General features: G+C 31.7%; 1 protein-coding gene across 1 annotated transcript; it reads right to left on the reverse strand.

The window, feature by feature from the left end:
• Positions 1-21,440: 21,440 nt before the first annotated feature.
• Positions 21,441-22,692, reverse strand: LOC146994006 (uncharacterized). The gene has a single exon (XM_085826448.1). The coding sequence runs from the start codon at positions 22,510-22,512 to the stop codon at positions 21,739-21,741; it is 774 nt and encodes a 257-aa protein (XP_085682574.1). The 5' UTR covers positions 22,513-22,692; the 3' UTR covers positions 21,441-21,738.
• Positions 22,693-23,523: the final 831 nt, after the last annotated feature.

Consider the following 23,523-nt stretch of genomic DNA (forward strand, 5'->3'; position numbering starts at 1 on the left):
TCTATTGGAGAGGACATACCAAAGAATTTTATTCAAGGTGTTATTGTCTTATTCAATATTATATTATATTCTTAGAGATTTATATTGAACAGTTTTCTTAAGGTATTATATCATAATGTTTTATATTAAAATTTTTATTTACTTTAAAATATGTCAATGTAATGCTAATTTACCTACGATGAGAAGAATGAATGCACGTAATACATTATGCATAAATTGTGTATCTTCTAAGTATTATATGAAAAAATGTTCCCCGCATAATTTTTAAATATCTTCTATTCAAAACTTATTATGGAACCATGTTCATTGAAACAAGTGCATAATATCTGTGAGCTTATCTTTATCTTGTGGACTTACTGGCATCAGGAGACTTCAAAAACAGTATTTTCATTCGATGAAAAGGACTGTTCAATTAACATTTTGTGAAAAATTGAGGGCTTTTATGATTGTTATTTATTATTTATTATTATTATTCTATATATTATTGTGTTATAGTTCTAAATTTAGTTATAGATTATATGTTTATTTATAAATCATTGTAAAATTATACAATTAAAAAATTTTCTAATTATATGAGAAAGATCATGGTTTAAAAAGGGCATAGTTAAAGCCTATAAGCTATGTCCTGGATGTCTTTCTTCATATCTTTTCTCATACTTCATGCTTCACTAATCTACTAATCCTTTGCTCGCGTGGCTTTTTGTTTTTGAGGGGGAGAAGATGTAAAATATAAAAAGGAGGATGGCTTTGCTCTATGCGAACACGCAACCTTTAATTAACTTTCTGCAATTTCAGGATCCTCCCCCTAGATCAGTACTTTCGAGATCATTCCAGCCTATTACGTAAAAGCTTCTATAAATAGAGAACTCACGCCATTTTGCGCTTTCTCCCTCTGCTGCTAAGATCTGTGGCGCTGCTCTTCGGGTGAGACTAAATTTCAACTTGGCAGGAAATTTTGATTGGTTGGCTCTGGTGACGTCATTCTGACGTATTTAAACTCTGCCTCTCATGTGGTTTACAATCAAAACTCATCATGCGCCATGTTTGGTCATGACCAAAGATGGGTTCTTCTCTTGCTATATCAAGATGTCCGTATAGCCAGGGTTTAAATTGCGTCGGAGTGCACTAGAGGCTTGGTCCGGTACTTCTTAGTTTTAGAGAAAATTCAAAATTTTAGCCGGAGCCCTAAATAAGAAGGCTCCGGCACTTCTTTTATGTAACTGAACAATAATTTCAGTAGAAATTTGAGCTTGGAAACTTTATTTTTAATAATGAATTATTTATTTTTTTAATTGTTAATGATTTTATTAGTTATCTTATTCTTTTATTTATTGTTGTTCCTCTTTCCTGAAGGTCTTCTATAGGGCTCTGGTACTTCTAATTTTAAACCTTGTGTATAGCTGACCCTTTTGTTTTTCTAATATGCTTCCTTAGGGATTATGACAGCCATATACTGGTAAAAGGCCTTAGACCATTTACCAAAGTAAAGATCCGAAATGGTTTATATCGTAAGTAAGAGAGTTCATAAGGAAGGTTATATGTAAGAATTTCGTTTGGTACGAAAACTTCAGTTTTCATAAAGGAAATTGGATAAAATGCAGATATTTTTTTCCCATGAGAGAAAAGTTCTAAAACTACTTCAACTGTTTTATTTTGTAAATGAAGATAAAATAGCGCCTGATATGTGTATGTACTAAAGAGAACTTCAATTATTTAGTGAAATAAATAAGGACAAAATACTAAATTTGAAATTAAAGTTTAAAAATAGGTTTTTATTTGATTATGGTAAAGCACTCGAGAGCTAACTGCCTACAGGGAAGGATGCCTTCCTGGAGAACTTTCTAAGGGAAACTGGCTCATGTACACGTTACAAATGAGGAAAAACACGAAAACGCCTATGCAGCCAGCACAAATCATGGTTGGAATAAAAATTAATTTGTTATTCATTATCATTTGCGATTATTAGTGGTAAATATGTATTGAAATCCATTTAGAGCAAGTTCTGGAATGAAATGAATGCGGAAGAATCTAAATTCTCAGAGGAGATATGCAATTATCTAATTATAATTAGTATAATTTGCTTCAAGTTAATCCATATTGTGTAATGTTATCAAGTGGCTAAAAGTATAAAACACTGGTAATTAATTCTCCTTTCCTTGATTTGTAGTACAGTCAAAAGTCGTTAATTCGGACAACCATAATCCGGAATGATCTATAATCCGGACCTCAAAGCTAAAAACTTTCTGCGCATGCGCCGCTTTGACACATGCGCATAGACGTTTAAGCGTGCACGTAAGACCTTTACGACTGCGCATTTGCGTGTGAACAAGCGCAGAATACGTTTTCGCTGCTCGTTTAATGTATAACGGACGGTATAAGCTAAAATTATCTAATTGCCTATTTCAGTTAATGTTGATGATTGCGTTGTTCCTTAATCTTCGAATTGGATCCGGCTTATTATTTTTTGCAGGCTGTAAGAGCAATTTTATAAAAGTAAGCTTGAACTTTCGATTATGTCAAATAGAATTTCCGATGCTGGAGCTCCCAAAGGATCTACGAAAACGAAAGTATGTTTCAATGTCCATCAAACAAAAAGTGGAATTGCTCCAAAAAATGGATAAAGGCATATCCTTTGTTTATCTAACCGTTCCGAAATCTGTTTATCAATTTCACGCTGCTCTACATTGGGGGGGGGACGTTACGGCGTGCAATGAACTGGAAGTTGATCTGTCAACACTCTTGTTATCTTCAGGGCAGATGTTTTTATTTTATTCGGCTTATAATTCCTTATTAAATGTAGTATTTCATCTCGATGTACTTCGTCTTTGATATGATTTAAATCAAATTCCTCGTCATTATAAATATCACTAATACAAATCAAATAGTTTTCTGGTTGCAATTTTCTAATTTCCGGCTATGCATAATGTATGCTTTATACATGCACGCGTTGAAAGAAATGTTTAATAAAGTAAACAAATAAATATTAAGCTTTTTTTTGTAAATTTTGGTACCCTTTAGATCATAATTGCTCATTATTTTATAAATTACGGTTTCATATTTTTAATTTTATAATTTCTGCATTCCATCTTACCAGATTTAAACTGATGATCTATAATCCGGAAAAATCGATAATCCAGAATCACCGAAGTCCTGGCGAGTCCGGATTAAAGACTTTTGACTGTAGTTGAATGAAATAATCATAAGGTAATTTCATGACAAAGAAGCACTTAAAAGTCTATCATGCCTGAAATCTTGAATGTTTAGTCATAAGGGTACAAGATCTGAAAATATATGTTAGAATGTGTCCACAGTTCAAAAAAGGTTGGAGTAACTTCTATACATTTTGTGTTCATTAAATAATCTTGTACAAATAGTACAAATGATTAGGTAAAGTTTTTTAAGTCTTTTGCTATTAGTTGATTCATTAGCATGCTAATATAGTCTAACTTCATGCTTATTTTTACCCTATGTATCAATGATTTCTTATTATATACAGATAATATTAAGTTTTGGTCATTATTCATATTGTCAATAAATCAATATGAAGAATACATTTGTGATTTAAATTGAAAACGATTAGTTCAGTGTTTACAGATTCATGTGATGTAATGAAAGTTTATAATAAAATTAAGAATATTGTGTGGTTTATTTTCTTAAAGGAAACTTTGTTTTTCCTCTTGGGAAAAATCCAAATAGCTTTATGTAAGAATCATTAAAGGGATCTTCATCAATAACAATGTGTTAATTAATAGAAACTATATACTTGTGTCTGTATCAATAATATTTTCCTTTGAAATCTGTGTATAGGCCTTAGAGTAAATAACCTCAAGGTGTGAGATTTATAATGTTGTAATATTCTGAAAAGTCACTTGGCTTTAATATGTATGCAAGTTTCATGAAAAATTAAAAGCTGTATAATTTGCATCCATACATAAAAGCAAGAACTATGTATACATAAATTCTACAGTTTTACTGTGTGGAGAAAATCAACAAAAGCATTATCAAAGCAGCACTATCAACAGTTTCATCACAAAACAACTACATTGCAGTGCATGTTTCCAAAGTATCTCAATTTTGTAACCTACTGATTCTACTGAAAATGTGTTGTTTACAAGATAAATAGCTCTTGCATGCTTCGCCACTTTATAAAATTTTTAAAGATTTTATTTTTGTTTCTGTTATTGGTTGTCATATATCTGCATACTTTTGCAGCCCAATGATTTATTTACTGTAGGAAATTTATTAATCAATTCGCTTGGAATAATTTAAATTTTCGCTATTCATAAATTGTTATTGTAATCACTAGCGATTCAAAAATGCTCAGTAACAAAATACAGTAGCATTTTCAAAAACACTAAGATTTACACTTATATGAATGTAAGAATTTTAAATCACACTATATTTTTGTGGCATTTTTAATCATTTATTTAGAGAAATACCAGCACACTCTGATTTGTCAGCGTCAGCAGATACTGAATTATGATTTTCCTTTGTAATAATCAAGTGCTATTCTTATTCGTATTATGTTCTCTATCTGTATATAATGTTATTATGTTACTATCTATATTTGACTGAATCTGTAACTGCATATTTCATGCTGAAACTTTTAGTTCTTCTGCACATATTGTTGTGATACGTCCTAATAAACACATTATATGTCGATGTTTTGTAAAATGATGTTGCTAACCGTACTGTATGTGTACCATTAACTGGAGAACTTTAGACTGATAATTTAGTAGTGAAATACTGCGACAGAATATGCAGATCAAAAACTGATTAATAAATTACTTGTGTAACTAGCAAGGATGAAGTAGTGACAAGATTAAGAGCATTTTAAATTTATATACTGTTTTTAATTCATCATATTTTAATATATAAACTATTTAGAGATTATTTTATATGCAATATATTTACATGATGAGATATCAATATACATGATCAAAAGAATCATGAATTATAAGAGTTTCATTATTTCCAATGGCACCTATAACAGCTTTCTTATATGAAGTTGTTGCAATATTTTCAGTACTGCATAGACTTTTTCTTTTCTTTCTCCTAGAAAAGAAATTCTTTTGTTTCTCTGCTTTTTTATTTGTAGGTCATAGTTCACCATTTTCAATTTCGGCTTTTCGTTCTTTAATTTTGTAATCACTTTATTCAATGTGTTTTCAATATCTTTCAAGTTATATTATTTACAGTTGTTGATGTTACAACATTTGATATGATACTCAGTTGATCTATGATATGGTGCTTGGTTCCTGAGTTTTTAAATTTTTGTGCTGATAGATCAAGAAAGGATTTTAAATCATTTGATTCTTTAGTTTTAGCTGGCTGTTCTTTTTTAGGTAATCTGGTCTTTAAAATTATAGCATGTATATGTTTACAGACACTTCCTTTAATCGTAGCATCTGTGCATGTGCATACAAATCTATCGTTACAAATTTTGCACCATTTACAAACAATGTTACAAATAATGCACTGTGTATGTATTTTAGTAACTGTATATTCAAGAGTAGGGTCACTTTCTGAAATCACATGCCAAGAAAACTCATTGATTTCTGTGATATTAAGAGCTGGAAAATTTTTACCTCTGTTGTGTCATAAATTTGTTTGGTTGATCTTTGATGTGTATCTCCTTTTGTTGTTTTGATAAATCTCTGGAACCATTTATCTTGCACCATATTAATAAGCTTAGCAATGCACCTATCAACCCTCTTGTTTCTCAATCCATCAAGATAAGAATATTTTAAAACTCAATGCAGTGCTTCAAGATGATTGTTTGTTGTGATGTTACATTTTTTTCTATAGCATTTAGCCCACAACTCACATCTGTTTGCATAATTTGAGGCAAAATATTTAGCAAACTTGTCTGTATCTCTCTCAGCAAAAAGTTTGCTCAGGAAATCAGATATCAGTGCTTCAAATTCTTTTGTATCATGACATTCAGATACTACATTTAAAAATTTCAAAACTTCCTTTCGCTTTGAGGGGATAATTGAATTTGCTGCTTGCAGCCATGCCTTTTTAATGTGCCAGGTGCATAGAATTCTAAATTTGGCATCACACATTACTGATGTCCATGCAGTACAATATACTGGTGCATCATCACTCATAAAGCAGTTTACAGACAGCAGTCCAACTTTGTCCCTAATACACTGAAAAAATTTTGCATTGAAGCTAAATTTACTCTGTTGCTTAGGCAAAGAGCAACAGGAAATCCTGAATTAAATTCGTCTATGACTAAAACTGTCAATAATTGAAAATCGTAAGCATGTGTGCTATTGATGCATATTCTATCCGATCCAAACTTTAAAATCATATGCTTTTGAACATTTGTCATTATGATGATGCAGAACTCACTAATTTCCAAGTGCTGATCTGCTGCTTCTCCTTGGAATTTTACAAAAAGAACTGGATTATCATCCAAACATATCATTTTTTCTATCCATATCCTTAAACTGACAGCATCAGTTGGATGATATTGTTCATCATTACCAATACAGTAAGAATTAGAAATGTTATGTATGTCTTTTTTTGTCAATAAATGCTCCCTGTAAATGTCTTCTTTAATACTATTCGCTGTGGAATCTAATATTTTCTGTGGTGGAATGCCTTCATTTAACTTACCTGAAAATATTGCATTTATATGATAATGTTGCATAATAATGTGTATTTTATATTGAATTTCACAATCAAGTTCATAAAGAAACTTACCTGCAATCACTTCTCATAAATCTTTTGTTAATGGCAAATGTTCTAGATCTACTGTGTGTCCCATGTGTGTTTAGATATATAAAATCTTAATAATGCCATTATTGGTAACTTCAATAGTAGATGGACAGTGCCCCTCTATTTTGCAGATACCTTGTGATTTTAGAGCTCTTTACTTTTAGAATTATAAAATCCAGATCGATTACAAAGGAAGTAACTCTTTTCCCCACCTTCTTTAAGAGTTATTGTACTTCTCAAAAAGTAAGAAATTTTTTCCCTTCGTTCTTCCTCACTTTTCCATTGTAAGAAATCTAAATTTGAAGGGTAAACATTAACCTACATACAATATAAAAACCCATTATAATTGTGAACTAGTGAATCTTTAAAACACAATTACTAATTTAAAACTAGCCAAAACAACAACCTTATTTTGGCACTGATTGTAAATAGATACTAGTCATTTTAGCAGAATTTTTTTCTCTTCAAGAAGAGGGACCTGTGTCTAATTGCTCTCAAAACTGATAGTTTTATTTAAAATCTACACTGAAATAAAGTTTAATTTTAAGTTGTACATTGGCATATTTTTCTTCCTATTTGACAGTTACTAGTACTCGTGTTCCAGCTAAATAGACTTAAAACATATTCCCCAAAGTTGTATAATAATGCAAGAAATTTATTCTTAAGGGACAAATTGTCATCAGACATTTTCCATAACATAATTGTAATCTAGCCTATCTAAAGTGAACAAAAACTTTGTAGCCTGTTTTTTTGATAACTGATACAATGTGTATAGGTTATTAAAATTTTAAGACACTGAATAAATTTCTTTATTTTATTTAAGTAGTTTTAAAATAACATATAATAAATTTTAAGCCTCATTTACATATAATAAAATAAGTGTCTATCATTACGATACTAAACTTACGATTGAAGGTTGCCACTTTAATAAAGATTTTAACAATTTTTTTATTAGGTCCACATTATTTTTTATTAGGTTACATTATCTTCATCATACATATGCATTAAAGAGATCCGTTTGTGTAATAACAGGATAGTCTTTTGAATGAGAGCACTGAATTACATGTATAAATAATTATGTAGCAGTACATCACTATATATGTTTTTATTATTTAGAAAATGTTTACTTCATATTTCAAATAGTTGAGGAACAGAAATATTACTTCGAAATATTTTTACTGAAGAATAATGGTGGTTTATCAGGCTAACAGAAAAAAGCAAGATGCTAAGGAATTTATTCTGTTATCAATTATTTTCAAAAAAATAGATGTATTTTATTCCCCAGCTTGATGAATGAATTTGCAAAAATAGTAATTTGTACTCATTTTTGGGCTATTCAAATTAAAAATGTTTATCGCAGAAAATGCAAATTTCTAATATCTCATCTTCATATGTATTAAATGTCATTTCAACGGAGTTAAGAGTGTATCCATGTTGATCTCTTGGATTAATAGGACATTTCAAATTTCCTTCAGCCACAACAGGTACTTTATGTACTTCCCGGATGTGTTCATATAAAACCTTTTTCTTTTTGTACTTTTTGCATCAGTACATACATTCAAATACTGCTATCTTTTCACATTCCATTGTTATAACAAAAAGTTATGTACTGCAATAGAGAATAAAAAACTTATTTTGTCATCAGAAATAATAAAAAATGAATAAAAACTGGTAGCATATATTAAAATATTTAATGTTTGACACAAAAGAATGGTAGCATATGATATTAAAATATTTAATGTTTGACTGAAACTAACACGGCTTAACAAAGGAAATTTCCGCTAAATTTATCTGTTCTCAAAAGGCAATATATTCAAAATAAATAGATTAAAAAAAGTTTGTCTCAAAAATAAATACTTTACAATAATTTGTAATAACGTGTTTAATTACAAACAAACAATACCTAAATTACCAATTAAAATATTTTATCAAAAAACACTTTTAGCCCGCCAAAATTATCACTGCACAGCTCAGAAAACAAGCAACCGAAAATGGCAGGTAATCCTGTGAGGTAAATCTAAAACAACCCGCTTTTGACGTCGCACGTGACTGACCAATCAAATTTCCTGTCAAGTTGAAATTTAATCGCTACCCTGCCCTTGTGCCTTTTCTTTCTTAGAATACTATAACGCATTGAAATTAATTTATTTAGTAAACAATGGTAATATGCCTGTGACTTGAATAAAGATGTGGAATCAAAGCAATTAACTTCTGTGTCGTCCTTGGATTGAAAAACTTCACTCATGTGCCCGACTGCCAAAATATTACACACATATATTAGGCAAGAGTTTCTAAATTACTTTGGTTTTCTACTTTTAATTAATTTTAACTCTAGTCATTTACTTGCTATTTTCTCAAAATTCCACTGTTTAATTTTTTTTATTTTTTTTTTTATTTTTTTTTAAATAATTTACAACATTTGATTTTACTTTTGGTTTTTAATTTTAATTTTACCTTTGCCTATACGGATGATGAAACACGAATGGAATAATTGAAGAGTTAGATTTGGGGGCAACTTCCTCTTGATAAGTCTGTCTCCTGCCTGCTCAACAATTATTAACTTATGCAATTTTTAGTAATAATAAATTTAATTTTTTGGAATAATATATTTTTGCATGGTTTTAGGTAAATGCAATTAATTTACATATGCTTTTAGAATTTAAATGATATTGTAAATTAGTTAGCAAGAATAATAATTATTTTTATTTCTTTGAAATTAAAATTTCGTAATTAAATTTTATACTTACTTTATACGAATAGAGGAAATTTGTTAAATTCAAATTTCATTCCTTGCAGCAATGGCTCAAAAGAATTACATAAATTTAATTTAACTTTACTATTTTCTTGTGAAACAATATATATATATGTAATATTAAAAGCACAAGGAAAGGAAAAGCCGGAGCAGTGTCGATGCGTGCTTAGATCCATAATTGAAGAAGAATTTTGATTGCGTAGTATGCTAGTAATGCTAACTTGGTAATATCTAAAGAACTTGGCAGTCGAGGCAGTTTTAATTCCATTTTTATTTCCAATTGATATTTGTGGCCACAATCACTTAGCACTCTAGTTGTACCTTTCCACACAAGATTTACATTTTTATATATTGTTAAGATAGAAAGCAAGCCAGCGAAATTACATCTTAGCAGAGTAAAGAGCAAAGCTGAAGTCCTTAGTTATGAAAGATGGAAGCACGCAAAGAGAAAAGTTTTGGTTTACAATTCGGTGATTGGTTGTTAAGAGGCATCTGGTATTAACGGTTACGTAAGATCGCATGATTAATTTGAATGACGCAATGCAGATAAGTTATTACGATTTTAGAATAGAGAGGAAGAATTAATGTTTTTAGTTATTCTGATTCATACATTTTTATCTTACATATCCCCCCCTTCAAAAAGAAAAAGGCGTAGCGACAGAGAAGCCTTTTTAAAGAGAAAGAGTTAAAGCACTAGCAAATGAAAAAAAAAATAAATTATAAAATTTTTGTCCTGTAAAGTATAATTTATAAATATTAATGTTTTTTAAATAAATTTTTAATTTTTAGAGTCCTATTGAATTTTTCAGCATTTCAGTCCAAAAGTCTTTTTGTTTGAGAATTCACATAATCATAATTCTTCAGGGAAGGTTCTTGTTATTACAGAATATCACAAAAACTTTTAAATAATCATTACTTATAATTAAATGTAATGCAAATAAATATTTATGATACTTATTTCTATACTGATAAATTGCAATTTAACTTCAGAATTTATGGTTTCACGTGAGGTACATATTCTTATTTAAACCCTTTATTAATCAATTCCACTAGCGGCCGAGCGATAAAATCGCTGAACAATGGTAGTTCAGTCCGAGGTTGGAATCTCGCGAACGGACTGGCTGCATGATCGTCATTACCAATATATCGCTGGTAATTTCCTGAAGCAAAGTTTAAACACGGCAATAGAACCTCCCATACATCACACTTAGTTGCTATGACGTTGCAGAGACCTATCAATGTTGCATTTTCTTCATATTTGTGACCACGGTATAACGTCGCAGAAATGTCGCATTGTGATGTGGATGTGGATGTGAATGTTGTACGGATGTCACATACACGTCGCAGCAAACGTTTAATGTGACGACAAGAAATTCGCAGTCTTCCCCGCCCTGATCTTTTTTGACCTTGCACACGTAATTCTTTAATGGGAGGTATTCCTGCGCGCTGACCTCCCTCCGCCCGATTCATTGCTGTGTGTTTCAGTAAACTTTCTAAATACAGTAAGACGCCGCTTAACGCGGGGGATACGTTCCATCAAAGTAGAGCGTAATGCGAAACAGCGCTAAACGAGGCTATCTTTACATGTAAATATTGGGGTTAGGGGAAGATGGCTAGGAAATTGGTTAGATATTAAATTTAAAAATTATGTTTTTTTAATAAAAATAAAACCAAACATTTATTTCTTAAAGCCCAAATTAATACCACATTATTATTTCTTGCAAAAATAAATAAAAAAAAAATTAAATAACAAAACGAATATTCTTTAAAAAAAAAAAAATAAATAAATAAAAATAAAAAATAAAATAAAATTCTAAGTCAGTCATATTTAGTTAGCCTTCCGCGTTTTCAGTGTTCTGCCTTTTTGTGACAAAAGCATCTAATGTTGTTTGCCTTTTTCTTTTGCGTTGTTCTCTTAAAAGTTCTTCATAAACGGATAGAGCATCTCTAACACCACGCCTTACTTTTGAGCTCCTGTCAAAATTCGGATCATTTCCAATGAATTGATCCATTATTTCAGTTATGGTAGACAAACTCCTTTTTACAAACGCCATCGAAAGTTCTTTTTGCTCTTCTTCTGAATCGCTGCTGTCAACATTTTTGTTTTCTTCTTGTTCAGTTAATTCCTTGAGCTCATCATTAGAAAGACTAACCGCTGCTTCTTGAATTATTTCTTCGACATCTTCCACATTTACCCCTTCAAAATATGTCTGTACAATACCGCACCAAACAAGAAATACAAGTACACTCTTTCGGATATGTATTTGAAACCTATCGCTGCATAATATTTCGGGGAATCCCCGTATGCTGCGAGCGATTTCGTGGAATCCCCGGGTTGAAATAAAAGAGCGCTAAACCGAAACAGCGTTAAGCGGGGTCTTACTGTAAATGATTCTTTTATGCTAATAGCTGGAAATTTTCGTTATTTCTTTTTTATTAGAAATATTAACAGTTTTTAGCGTGTTTTTATTGATGTGGTACTTCGAAATCATTGAACTATATTCTGTGGTGAATGGATACACATTCTACCGTATCTAGTATTATCAAGAGACACTGACGAAAGAGTTTGTTGTCTGCATAGCATTTGTCTTAAGGATTTTCGCGACCATTTTTTACTTCTGTTCACCGAATACATCGTCTGTGCTACATTTTCAGGTAAGCACTTTTTATTGTACATTGAAGTGAATGATATCAGTAATAATATGTAATAATAAAAGCGTAATATAAATGCTATGAACGAAAAGAAATACTGCCAGTAGGCTAACTTTTATTTGTATTACAAAGAGTGCGAGAGCAAGGGCCGTTATCAAAAGTCATTTTATTTTTGTCTCACTGCTTAGAAATTTTAATTTAGGGAGTCAGGTTTTTTTGCTAGATATAATTAACTTTTTGTTGTTTTTAATGTTAAAAGATAATATGAAAAAAAAATTGATTTTATGCATTTTACTGCAGCACTTTCATCGTGTTCAGCTATTTTTCGAAATTATTCGCAAAATAATTACTTACTTCCATGCGTGGTACTTAGCGCCACTTTATAGATGATGCAAGAATTGCATAACCACGTTTTAGTTGCATAGAACACGTTTTTCAATTATTATAACTTTACAAATGGTGTATTACTTTAAAACACTGAAGTTTTCTACATGTTTCCTATATGTAAATTTCTGAGATTAGTTTTAAAATTTATTATATCCGATCTTTTTCTTTTCGCAGATTATGTCAAACGTTTACTTGTAATATGTTTGTATTGTTAAAGTAACCTAATTTCCTTATTAAGAGATTTAGTTAGAGAAAAATATTTCCTAGTTTAGGTCAAATTATTTGAATATGGCAAAACATACGACGGCTGCCTACTTAAGAGAAGGGATGCCTTTGTGGAGGACTTTCTAAGGAAACTAACTCGTATTCACTTCATATATTAACAGAAACATGAAAAACCTGTGCAAAAGTATTTGTTGAGAGATTAAGAGAGTATATTTATGGTATTAATTTTTTAAATAGATACATAAATTATTTAAATGATAACAATATAAAAATATGGAAATTACATTTCATCTTTACTTATACATGAAGGAAGTTAAAATTTCACTTGTGACAAAAGAGTATAAATTAATGATAATTTGTTAAAGTTACTTTCTAAAAGTTACTTCATGTTATAAAGAAACCGAATTACAAATTGTATTTTAAGAAAATGTAACCTATTGCAGACAATTTTATAAATGTACAAAAATTACTATAAATCGAAATGTATATTTAAGAATCACCGAAAAACTTTATTCGAAATAATAATTTTATTTTAAATTAATATATTTCACTTCTGCAAACAAAATATTTTATTTTGTTATTATAAACTTAAAAATTACATCTAACCCTCTAATTACGTCTAATTTAATTATATAAGCTTATCACATCTAGTTTTGCTTTAATGTATCGTTTGCAGAAATAGACATTGAAACGATACTAATTTCTGAATCGTATTTAAAAAGCTTAGAAAAATTAAGAAAGGAATCTTTCACAAATGAATTTAAAAATTTCATTGTAATAACTTGGAAATTAGCATATTATAAAACACTGATGAATTAAAGTCTTTGCCAAACAGGGAAAGAAAAACTGATTTTAATGTAAAATATAACTTCATGGAATTATTTTTATTGGGACAGACCGCAGTTCTTTGCCGCATTTAAATAAGTAAATAAATTTATTTGGAAATTTTATAACAGAACGCCAATTCCTGGAGAGTCAATCGAAGGTTCTGGTTAGGTTAGGTTATTTAATTACGACAAAGCCTTGAGGGCTATCTGTCTAAGGGGAGGGATGCCTTCGTGGAGGACTTTCTAAGGGAAACTGGCTCGTATACACGTTACACATGGGGAAAACCACGAAAATACCCATGTGGCCAGCCCGTTCGTGGGATTCGAACCTCGGACCGAACTACCAGTGTTCACCGACTTTACCGCTCACCCGCTGGTCGGCGTCGAAGGTTCTAAAAACTCCGTATAATTGCGCAGCATTATACTACGGAACAAACAAATATTTCTTTTAGTGTAAGAGGAGGAGTTTTATAGTTTCGTTATTTTTTAATTTTAACAAAAGTTTTAAAGTTATTCCTACAAAATTAAGTAGTGGAATTACTTTCATAAATACAGCCAATTTCAATTTTAACTTAAGGATAACTGAAAATCTGTTTTAATTGCATAGTTTCTAAAATGAAAGGCATAAACGTGTTTTCATATTTCATTTCACACCGTGTTTTCATTTTTTTATATTAAAGAAATCAAATAATCTATTTCTCTTCAGTTAAACGTATACTAGGGAAACTGTTTCTTTAATTCTCGTCTAGTAAAAAAACGATAACATCATTGCTAAAACATGTATTGATGACCTTTTTCGCATTTTAACAGTTTGAAATCATTTCTGATTTCAATAAAGAAATCAAATGAAAACTTTAAAGAAAAATTAAATACTTTAAAGAAAGTAAAGCATCAGGATCTTATCATCAGATGTTAATATCTGAAACTAATCTTATAACTACTTCTCTTAAACATTTATATTACGTTCCAAATTCTTATACATACAGTATATGTGCTCCATTATTTTCAAATGCCTGATTCACCCAAAAACGGTACGGCTGTGTGTTGTACAGATTCATTTAAATTACATTAATAACTTTTTGAAAGTATGCATTATAAAACATGATATCTTCATATTATTTAAATTAAATAAAAAAAACTGAATCGTGTTTATATTAAAGGAGAAGGATAGCAAGAACGCCTATATTTTATGTTACCTATGAGGTAACACATTTTCCGAATCCTCATCTTTGCTCTGAAAAATCGTATTAAAATAATTCCAAATGCAAATTTCATTGTCTGTTTGTAGAAATTTGTGAATAGCAAAAAATCTTCATTGATTTTTCTCGCGCCTCTATAAAGTTCATGCATCTCTGGTATTTTTCTCGTCGATAATCGCTTCATTCTTAATAGTAATTTAACGTATTTTCAATTATTATATATTAATTATTACTGCTATCATTAAAGTCAGTATACAATAAGTTTTAATCCCCATATGTGTTGATTAAATAAAGGAGCTTGTGTAGTTTAACCCATAAACAGCCGAGTGAACTGAATGGAGAAAGAAACGAATAGAATTTAAGCATTGCTGTGAAAGTCATAGTATAGTGTATATTCTCAGAAGTGAGTAATGCAGATTTTCAGCTTTGGTAACAACAATTATTTTATGAACTGGAATAATTAATTCATGCAAATTTGTTATGCTTTTGCATACTATTTGTTGAGAGAACAGAAAAATGCGTTTAGGAAATGCTGAAATATTTAAAACAAATGATTCACATTAATCATCAAATGAAACAAATTATGCGATATTTTTACCGTAATACAATTATTTAAATATATTGAAGCTATGCAGTGTAAGACACTTATTTTAAATTTATAGCTTAAAAATCTCATAAAATTATAATTTGTCACTGGAGTAATAATGGTGAAAGAGAATGCCCGTTTTGTATAACTAATATAACTTAGTATAAATATTTATTTCCTGTAATTTAATTTCTATAACCACGTTTCCCAGCTACTGACTCTTGTACCCATAACTATTTGTTCAGTAGTATAGATTAAGCAACAAATCGCTAATTTGGAAAAGAAGATTGTAGTTAACTAATTTGGAGTCTATGATTATGTTGATTTATAAAAGCTTTTAATTCAAAACGAAACATTTCGTTATATAACAAGATAATAAATTAGGTAAATGTCCTATATTTTAATATAGTACTAAAACCTATATTTTAATATAGTACGGGTTTTCTTTCGTCCAGTTATCAAAATAATTTAGCTCTTTTTCTGGAAGGAAAGCAATTAAGGAAAAAGGGAATGGAGAACAGAAAACAGTATTAAAAGCTAAACTGTTAAAAAATATTCCAAACTAAATAGAATTTTTTTACAGTATTTCTGTTTAGAATGAGGGAAGAAAAGGTATTAAGAAATATAGTTATTATAAACATTGCAAACCAAAGAATATTTTTTGAAATATTTCTATTTTGAAAGAATGGGAAAGAAGGTGTTAAATTAAGAAATAAAATTAAATTTTTAATAAGTTATAATAAGAACTCAGATTTTTAATACAATTTAGAAATTTTGGAAAAATATGAACTGTCTCTAACATTAAATTCTAAAGAATGAAAGCAAAATTATATAGCTTCTGAACAGCTTATACTCAAAAGTATTAGCAATTTAAGAAGGTTAGAAAATGACCATAGATCACTTTTGCATCATAGTATTGTAACACATTCTGCATTTTGTGTACACTCTAGTTTACACAGATATGTAACAAACATAAATGGATTACCTTAATAGGGTGAGATAAAACCTCAATAAGATGGCGAAATTTCAAATGATTATATTGGATATTTTTAATTATTTAAAAATTTCGAATATTACGGAAGTATTTTAATACCTTATTGAATCATTAAAACATTGGGATAAGGTTTGGAGAACAGCCTTGGTTGCGCCAACTTGGCTCCTTTAAGGATATGGGCGACATTTTGTTATGCCAACGGAAGTAAATATCATGTGGGGAATAGGTGCTAAGGAGAAAAGGAAAATACATGGGGAAAAACGGGATGTGTTTATATTTGTTTGGCATCTGATTCCTAATTTTGTTATGTTGCTAAATTAGCATTAAAAGTCAAGTAATGTGCATCTATTGCGAAAACGCAGGGCAATTACTTTTCGATCCGATTTTATACATGTATTATAATATATCACATTCCTGCTCATATGATCTCCTCTGTGGTGACAAAAGTCATGGGATAGCAATATGCAGATATAACACATGGCAGTAGTATCGCATACAAAATTCATTGACAATGCATTGGCAGAGCTTTCATTTGTATTCAAGTTATTCATGTAAAAAAGGTTTGTGACGTGATTACGGCCGCAAGACGAGAATTAACATACTTTGAATGCGTAATAGTAGTTAGAGCTAGACGCATTATATTTCGGAAATCGTTAGGGAAATCAACATTCCGAGATCCACAGTGTCAAGAGTGTGCCAAGAATACCGAATTTCACGCATAACCTTCCATCATGGACAAAGCTCTGGCCAACCGCCTGTACTAAATGGCCGAGAATGACGACGTGTGCGTAGAATTACCTGTGTTAACAGAGAAGCCACACTGCGTGAAATAACCGCATAAATCAGCATGGGACGTACGACGGACGTGTCTGATAAGAGCGATCACCGAGGCAAGCGGCTGCACGTTCGCAGCGCTCCGTAAAAAAGTGAAACAAAATTCCTTTCCCCTTGGCCCAAGGCGTTTGACTTCCGGAGTACCTTTGCAACTTAATGCAATTACCTCCACAACTTCGATAAGGAAACTGAAGTAATTAAGAAAGAGCATTGGCTAAAGGAAAAATGAACGAAACCGTTAAGGTTTTTTCCCCTTGGTGATTATCAATTAAATTACTTTGAAATAGTGTTTTTTCTACAAAACCTTATCTTTTCAAAGAATTTCCGCTTCGACGTTGACGAGAATAAAACAGCGGACAATGTGAGGACTACGAAAGCCTGGAATTTTAAGATAAGTACTTTTCTTTCATCTAAACTAAATCAAATTTCTATAAATAAGTGCCTTTAAATCAATAAATTTTAATTTTTCATCAGTTTTAGCATTAAAAAATACTGTAAAGGATGGATTATTCTTCACTGCCTTAAATAAATTCTTAGAACTATGAGCTTATATAAATTACAATATGCCTCATTGTGTTATACTAGCATTAATTAACTAGTAATAAATTATGATAGTAAAATAATTAATCTTGTAATAAATTATGATAGTTAAATTAATAAATACTATGTTTAATTTGTGTTTTATAATACATATACTCTGTAATTTACACACACACACACATATATATTATTATTATTTGTTATTTATATATTTTTTTTGTGTGTGTGTGCGGTTGTGGTCTTGTATTGTATATGGTTCTGTGTTGTTTATCTGCTGCTGTTTTTTGAAAAATGTATGAAAATGTTGGGAACGAAAACAGCATAAGTTACTTTAGTTAAATTAATATATACTTTTGTTTGATGACTTGTTGATATCTCAGGATGCAATCATACATATTACTTTATATTCCATGCTAAATACAATGATACGAAGCATTTTAACACCGTCAATATTTTTTTTTTCCCCAGTAACACATCTATTCACCATTACTAAACACACTCACTACACACACACACCTGTGAGACACTATTTATTGTAAATAAAGACAGATTCTTCTCCCTTTAACTACACTCATGGACACAATCGTATTTTAGGATATTTTTTACTTCTTTTCCTTTTCTTTCTATAGGCCTTTTTTTTCCCCCTCTTTAATTTTTGGGCCATTTATTTTAAATTTTATTTTGTCCCATCTTTTCTTCCTGGCCTTTTGAACTCGTACAAAATGTACGAAGTTTCTTTTTACTCTCCTCAAATACGAAATTGGCTCCCTTTCTATATACCTTTCTTTCCCACCTATACTTGATTTTTCGCCCATCGGGGCAGAAAGACTTAGCGGGTGCAAAACAAGACATCTGTCTACTTTGTCTGTCTGTCTGTCTATGTGTCTGATATGTCAGTGCGGCGAAATTTGTCATCATCTGAGATTTTCTACCACGTCCGGATTTCTTTATATCAAGTGCCCTTGGGCTTTAATTCTAGAACCGGTAACGTTGCCCTTAGCAATAGCTCGTTCAATTATAGAGTCTAAGTCTATGTCTTTAATGGGCTAAACCGTCGCTTGGTTAGATGAGTTAAAGAATATGTGCATTACATCTATGGAGCCTTTCCTTCTTTAAATAGACTTTCTTTGGGTGAGTCACAGTTTCAGTTGCTAAGCGCGTAAGGTTCGAGTGGTGCCAACTTTTTAAAGCCATGAATCCAAGTTGTCAGCAAAACACCGTGAAAGCTGGTGGTGGACCCATTATGGTGTGGGGGCTCTTTTTTTCATGGCATGGCCTGGGTCCTCTGGTCCAGGAGAAACGATCATTTACTGGAAACGATTATGTTCAGCTACTGGGAAACCACTTGCAGCCATTCATGGACTTCATGCACCCAAGCAACGACAGCATTTTTATGGATGACAACGACGGCATTCGATTGGTTTGAAGAACATTCTAGACAATTCCAGCGAATGATTTTCCCACCTAGATGGCTCCGCATGAATCCCATCGAACATTTATGGGGCATAATTGGGAGGTCAGTTCGTGCACAAAATCCTACACAGGCCAACATTTTCGCAATTGTGAACGTCTCTATAGGCAATACGGCTCAATAGTTTTGCAGGAGACATCCACCGACGGGTTGAGTCCATGTCACGCCGAGTTGCTGCACTTCGCCGGGTAAAAGGTAGTCCGACACTATATTAGGTGGTATCCCATGACTTTTGTCACCTCAGTGTACATATGTATCCGATAACTAGCTACTTTCGACACTTATTTCTGGATATGTATTATTTTATAACTTTTTCTGCTTTGGAAACCCAAGTATTGAAACATTATGCGTATGCTTGTGAAAATATTATTTCAGATATTCTCGTATAACTAACTATACTATAATCTCATATTATTCAGTTGTCATAACTATGCTAGAAATATGCTTCTATTATTTACTTTAAAAATGCAGTATTTGATATCCTTCCACATAGTAGGCATTCTAGAATTAGTTCTGTAATGTTATATAATGTTAATTGTCTTATGCATTATTTTGTCTAATTATTTTGTCTCTTGCATATTCATTTTCATAAAGAATGTATAATCAATGTAGAGAATGCGAGTTCAATATATTTTAAAGACAAAGATAATAAACAAAAAATAAAAGGGAGACTACACATGCAACCAGATGAAAGTGACCATATTCTAAAGAAAATTAATAAACTCAAAATGATGTGAAAGTATAGCCTATGCCATAAAATTCACTTAAGTATTATTTTTGAGTGGTAAAGCAGAACATATATATATATCAGAGTGCATTTTTTATATCTAAAATAAAATCTGTTATTAGTTGCTGATGAAAAAGTAAGAAAACAATTTTTATGGATAGAAATTTATGTAGCTGAGTATTAAAAGTCTGATACTTAATCGACACTGAAATAGCAATTTATATATTGTATGAAAGTGAAAAAAAAAGTGTTGTTTTTTGAAAACTTCAAAAATCCGAATAATGTTCAGAACAAATTAAAACAAATTTATTTATTAGAAGTTATTTTTTTATCATTATATGCCATATACTTTGTGTACAGATCAAGCATGGCCAAACTGAGACTCGGAATTCATAATTTACTTACGTAATAAGCAACTCTCGTTGTTTTGCTTTTGAAACAGAATAATTTGTGTGTCTTTTTAATAATTACTAATTTAATTTTTTGAAATCACATTGTGTGTATAATAATTTCAAACTATGCCATATTTGCTAATCTCTGATAAGTAAAAACAAGTCAGTACAGCTTGAGTATAGGACCCCATTGGCGATTTTGCTTGGAACAGCAAAATCTGTTCTAGTTAACGATCCTAATTCCAATCCAAATTTGCCTTCGGCTTTTAGAGAAATTATGTTTTAGTTCTGGTTTCGCCAACAGATGGCGCCACTTGCTTATTCTTATCCAGGCTTTCTTATCTTATCTAATCATTATTTCCTATCTTGTTCATTTGCGGTTTTGCAGCTGAAGATGATGGTTCGGTAAAACCATCGAAACTAGTCCTGTGAAAATTTTGTAAATATAACGCTGATTTTTGTTGTTTGACTTCTGAATTAGTATTTATTCGGCGTGTTATTGTGTCTTAACTTTGAAAAGTACTTGATGCATTGCACAAACCAAATTGCATCCGAGTACTGTAGAAAAGTCCAAATGGTGTGCAGATAGCAGTTTTATGGACGTCCTCGGGAGCAATCGGAATTTGATGAAATGCTTTGACTAAATCTACATGGGAGAATATGTTGGACCCATGCAGTTCACTTGTGAAATCAATAATACTAGGGATTGGATATTTGTCCTTTTTAGTCTGAGCATTAAGGGCCCTAAAATCACCGACAGGACGCCAATCATTCATATCTTTTTTAGGGACCATATGCAATGGCGAAGCATAATTGCTGTTGGATGGGCGAATGTGGCCTAAACTCTGTTAGATTTAAACAGATGTTGAAATTCCATTTTTGCAATTTTCAAACGATCGGGTGCAAGCCGATGTGGTTTGGCAAAAACGGGAGGGCCAAAAGTTTCAATATGATGCTGAGCTGAATGTTTGACAATTTGGTTAGCACAGGAAGCTTGAACAATATGAGGAAATTCATTTAACAACTTACCATAATGATTATTACAAATTACAGATTTCACTGAATATATACTAGCAACATATAAAATACCATAAGAATTTAATTTGGTGCAAGTATCGTTTAAGCGACGATTTCTAAGATCTGGTTGTAGGTTAAAATAATGTAAGAAATCTGCACCAATTATAGCAGTTTGAACATTGCATACATAAAAAGGATAAACAAACTGTTTTCTTAAACCTAAATCTAAAGATAATAACTTTTGTTTATATACATTTATCTGAGTACCATTTGCAACCAGAAAAGTTTGAATAGGAGTAGTCAGTTTATCAGATCTTGAGGCTGGAATTAAGGAACAATCACTACCGGTATCAATTAAAAAATTAATATTGGTTTTGCGGTCACGAACAAATAGCGTATGTCACCGCTACTCCTTGCCCTGGAAATTTCCCTGAAAATTGCAGGGTGGGGTACACTTTTTTGCTCTAGAAGCAAATTTTTGGTGGTACCAACATAGATCACTTTTTTCAGATTTCTCACGATTTGATGAATAACGAAAATTACGATTACGAGACTGACTTCTTGAACGTCGTAGAAATGCAACTTCCTTGCGAAGCGAATTTATCTCTTTAAGCAGTTCAGAGTTCGGTGTAACACACCGATGCACATCGGATGATGCACAAGAATCAGAAACTACGCTTACCTGAGCAGATGATACTTCCATTATTTTATCTGCTATTTCAGCAGCCTTTTGTGTGGTTAGAGGGATGATCGATGCTAAAATAGATTGCAAATGTGTAGGTAGTTGCTGCAGAAATAATTCCAAAACAAAAGTATCCATCACGTTATGATTTTCTGCACGCCGCTGCATAACGCGTAAGACTTCAGACGGCTTTCGATCCCCTAGTTGCTCACCGGCAAGTAAGCGACGTATTTCCTGCGATTTGCTTCCACCACAGCGAGAAATGACTTCATTCTTCAGTTTCCCATATGGATCCGTGTGGTCAGGAGAAATGATGATATCCCTCACGGTCATAGCGATGTCAGGAGGTAAACGCGCCGCACAGTGGTTATACTTGGTTCTGGATTCTGTTATAGCTTTTGGAACCGCTAATTCAAGAGTAGATTCCACCATCGTGAACCAAATAGATGGATCAGAAGGAATGAAAGGAGGTATTTTCACTGCAGATATTTCATCCATTGTTTATGATGTATGGATAGTTTCGTTTTCGTATTTTGTCCAGATTCCAAGAAACGATCAAAAGATGTGCGTTGTCCAACTTCAATCACTAATGTAGAAGTTCCATGGTGAGGCAAGACACTAGTATAAAATATATAATCTTTATTTTACACATCAATAATAACATTCCGATGAGAAGAGAAATTCCCGCTCCATACACACCGCTCTCTCCTTACCATCTGCCGCTCATCCGAGGCGGGCATGCGCAGAACTCACAAAACTTCGTACGGTGTTTCCATGGCAACACCACAAGGTATATCTCGCTATGTTTCTGTTAATAATCATTTTTAATATTATTTGAGGACTATTAAGTTTAAAAACACGCTTTAATTGTATGGAAATAAATCTTTTCACATATTCTATCATATAGAAGTTTCATTCATAACATCTCAACTGGAAAAGGCAGTTGTAGGTTAAGTTAATTGGTAAGCACCCGTGCATTCCCGAAAGTACATTGTGTTTCGCTGAGTCTTGTTAACTAGTAAGCTGCATCTAAGTTTAATGGAAGATGGCCCTGCGGGTGTTCTGAGGGTCTTGCAACTTTTATTCCTCTACTGTCAGCTTCTCGAGAGAATTTCGGCTAGCCTTGTATTTTGAGTGCTCGCTTGCTTCACGAGAAAGCATGGATGATTGTAAATTGATAATAGCTTCACATTATAAGCTGACAAACATCCATGCACATGGTGGCTTATAATGTGAAGATATTATAAGTTTACCAATAGCTACGCCTTCTTCAGGATTCGAACCCAGAACCAGAAAAACCAAATTCATACATAACCAAGTGTTTGGATTTTATTCCTTAAAATACACTATAGGTCGAACTAGGGATCTGGTGGCCTTTTTGCATGCACGCACTGCGCATTTAACAGAACTGGACCTGAATATGAGATACATTCTGATATAAAGATTCAAATATCGATGGTTAAAAAAATTAGATTGTAGTACAGATTCATAAGAAGATAACAAATACGG

Source organism: Stegodyphus dumicola, chromosome 11 (genome assembly GCF_044657685.1).
Source record: "Stegodyphus dumicola isolate Sdum_Otavi_A_Nest chromosome 11, ASM4465768v1".
Lineage (NCBI taxonomy): Eukaryota > Metazoa > Arthropoda > Arachnida > Araneae > Eresidae > Stegodyphus > Stegodyphus dumicola.